A 3,580-nucleotide genomic window follows, 5' to 3' on the forward strand; every position below is an offset into this window, starting at 1 on the left:
CTGAAAGTCGTCGGATGTCTTCCATAAGGTCAGCAATCTTCTTGTTCGCTTTCTTAAGGAGTGAGCAGTCCTCAAGGGGCAGAGTTATCTCGGCTTGCATAGTCACCGGAGCTTTGTTGCGATCAGTAGCGTTGATCGCGTTTTTACGGTCATCTATCTTAAAATCCATGTCGGATGACTAAAATCCTTAACCTAAGTAAAACTTAAATAAAGTTAAGTTAAATAAAAAGGATATAAAAAATGTAACGAAAAAAGTGGATTAAAACTGGATAAGAGTCCGGTTCAAGACGGAGCTTCCGACAGGTGGCTACAGACGCCAACGCATGCGCAGAGTGCAGATTACGTCAGCAATTACGTCAGAGATCTTGTGACAAGATGATGCAAGTGCGGTGATCACCAATAGGTCGCTAACTCTATAAAGAAACTTTTGCGACAACTTACCAATAATACCAAAGCTACTGTCAGTACTGAAGTCTATAGCTACTGTTCTTCCTGCTAATTCCAACACAGCAACCCATTATTACTATTATTAAACCACTACTACTGGTACTATTACAGTTGTTACTACCAATACTACTCAGTGGTGTAGTACTGACTGAATAGATGGTGGTGATGGTGTAACTACGGCAGTATTGTGTGTGTGCACCTCTATGACGCTCAGAGTGTTGTTCAGGTCTTTGCTGACTTCCTCTTTCTTCTTCTTCTCGTCCTCCTTGCGCTTGTCCGGGTCTTGGAAGCCGTCGTAATAAACGCCGAAGCTGAGATAGACCTGCATGGTGCCAAAGTGGTTGTGGAAGTTGCTGAAACACATCTGATAGAAACCTGGACAGACGCACAGGAAGTGAGGAAGACCAAAGGCACAGAATGTGATAAGATCATAGAGATCACACTGACTGATCTGTGCAGGTTTTTGACCATCTTTGCTTAATGACAGGAGCAGTGGAGAAAGAAGCACTCAGATATTTAACTTAAAGTAGGAGTACCATAGTGTAGAAATACTCATGTGAATGTCATTAACACTAAATACTTTATTAAACATTATGTGATTTAATAATGATCATTGATGCATTAATGTGTTGATCACTTTAATGTTGCAGCTGGTGGAGATCAATTTATTTCCTATACTGCTGGGCAGCTTGTCAATATCATCAATGGATCAATAAATCCATAAAGTAAAGTGTAAGTAATTAATACATCATCATTTCTATGTTGATCATATTTTATATCATTAATCTGAATTTGCAAAGTAACAGTATTAAAGTTGAAGTGGAGTAAAAAGTACAATATTTCCCTCTGAAATGTAGTGGAGTACAACAGAAGTTGGAAATGCCAAAGTAAAGTACCTCATAATTGTACTTACCGTAAAACTTTAATAAATAGCCCGAGATTTTATTTGCTTTAATCACAGAACTCAAGCTGCCTATATTTGGGACAGGTGTCTAATTCCTTTTGCACAAAACTCTCGCTCAGCAAGGATGTGAAATAGATTACTATCAAATTTTAACCAGTATGAATATTACTTGTATAAATATTTGTTTATCTTGCTTGTGTAACATACCAGTAAATCTAATTTGTTTGCATAGAAATGAACTGAACGACGGAACTGTGGGGAATCTAACGATGTATGCTACACATTGTAAGAAAGTCTGTGTCCATACGGACAAAAGTTTTAACATTTATGTTTGTCTGCTTGTTCTAAGCAGCCTAAAGCGACCTGGTGGCCTTTATACATCCAAAGAACTTCTATTAAAACCATGCAGACTGTCAAAACATGCAGCGAAACCAGGCCAGTGAAAGGGACAGGCGTCCAACTGGGACTGAAGATTTATGGTAAGTACAGTACCTCACATCTCATGTCATTTTTAGTTCAGCGAGATTTAAAGCAGCACAAACTTTTTGGTGTTAAGCTTTCTTCAGTTTGCTCAACAGAAAACAATTTGGATGGAAGTACTTATTTATCTAACTTTTCTTTTTGTTTTTGCCTCATCAAGCTGCATTCCCATCAGTCACGTTTTTAAACGTCCCAACATGTCGTGCTTTATTGGTGTTTTTGCACTGTTTTGGTGTTGTGGCAGCATCACCTGTTTCCTCGGCCTCAAAGTTGATCTGACCCTTTGCATCATCAACAGTCGACACTAACAGACCGCTGGGAGCGTTCACGCTGACAGACAGGTGTCTGTCGTGGCCGACTCCCGTCACCCACTGGACCTGCAGACAGACAGGAGGAACAGAGGCAGTGTGCTGAGTCACACTTGGAAACTGTAGGAAACGTGTAGATATTGTGGTTGAGGCGACAGGATTTGATCACGTGTCAAATACAATGTGTGAGGATAGTACTGTAAAATATATATATATACATATATATATTATATAATAACCTACCACAACCTACTAAAGTATATCAGAATATATATAAAATACTATTACTATGACTTACTATATTTGAATATATATTCAGTACGACCACAGACTATATAAAAGAGTATTACATGTAATACCACTACTATACTAAATAAAAAAAAACTACTTATTACAGTATATGTGAAAATGCAATATTTTTATTAATTTAAAATGCCACTATATGTATAAAATCAACTTATTATATTATATGTAAATGTGTGTAAAATCTGTGTAAAAAATATATAAAAAATACCTTACTATATTTGTAGATGTACATAAAATAATGCATATAAAATGTAAATATAATTAAAAAAACTTACTATATACTATAAGAAAATAAGCTACTGTATTTAAATATATATATATATATAAAATACTACATAAAATAACTATATTTGAATAGAATTTAAAAATGCTACTATACTACATGAAAGAATCTGAGAACTCTAGAGAGCCTGAAATATTGTTTTTGTTAACGTTATGAACCTGCTGATGTGGAGAGAAACGTGTCGAGGCCTCAGATTCTCACCGTGAAGCTCACGTAGAATCTCTCTCCGCGGTGAGCAAAGTGCCAGAAACACTCCAACCCTGCAGAAGGAAGCACCACGGAGAAGTCGTACTGGTCGCTGCCCCAGAACAGCTCCTGGTCCGTCATGTCGGGGTGGGGGTTTGTCAGGGGCCCGCCGCCAACCGGGCCCCAAAACACCAGGACAAGAAATAAGCAGGGAAACATGTCTGAAGAGATGGAGACCGCTTCTCTAAATGAAAGGTGTAGAGGGTCGAGTCTGTGAGGCAGCGTGGAGAGATCAGAAATGATTAACTGGCACCAAACTGCTGCCTCCGTCAGTGGGAAAACTGGGCCTCCTTCACAGATGGAGTCAAAAACCAACCCTGCAGAGAGGGACTGAAGGAGGGAACAAAGGTCTGACCACACAATAATTTCACTACGAGGGACAAGCAAGAAGAAACAGCTCCCAAATACCTTAACCGCCCAACTGTGATTGACCCTGAGCTGTAATCAGAAGTGAAAAGAGGCAGACATTAGGGTTTTCAAGACATGTTAGGGGAGAGGAGGGTCAGGTTAAATCTAGACCCCAGAGACACTCCACAAAGACCCGAAACAGGGAGTCTACAACCATGTCTGCAGCTCTGTGTGGCTGTGCTTACAAACTCCCCCCCC

At 39.2% G+C, this 3,580-nt stretch overlaps 1 protein-coding gene across 1 annotated transcript in view; it reads right to left on the bottom strand.

The window, feature by feature from the left end:
• The window catches only part of LOC123962230 (transmembrane emp24 domain-containing protein 6-like), a 4,996-nt gene extending 1,450 nt beyond the window's left edge, over positions 1 to 3,546 (bottom strand). Inside the window, exons 1-3 of the mRNA XM_046038261.1 lie at positions 2,930 to 3,546; positions 2,082 to 2,208; positions 647 to 822 (exon numbers count right to left, since the gene is read on the bottom strand). Coding sequence (XP_045894217.1) covers positions 647 to 822; positions 2,082 to 2,208; positions 2,930 to 3,133 — 507 coding nt within the window. The 5' untranslated portion in view covers positions 3,134 to 3,546. The remainder of the gene's footprint in view (positions 1 to 646; positions 823 to 2,081; positions 2,209 to 2,929) is intronic.
• Between the last annotated feature and the right edge of the window lie 34 nt (positions 3,547 to 3,580).

This window comes from Micropterus dolomieu, linkage group LG22 (genome assembly GCF_021292245.1).
Source record: "Micropterus dolomieu isolate WLL.071019.BEF.003 ecotype Adirondacks linkage group LG22, ASM2129224v1, whole genome shotgun sequence".
Taxonomy (NCBI): domain Eukaryota; kingdom Metazoa; phylum Chordata; class Actinopteri; order Centrarchiformes; family Centrarchidae; genus Micropterus; species Micropterus dolomieu.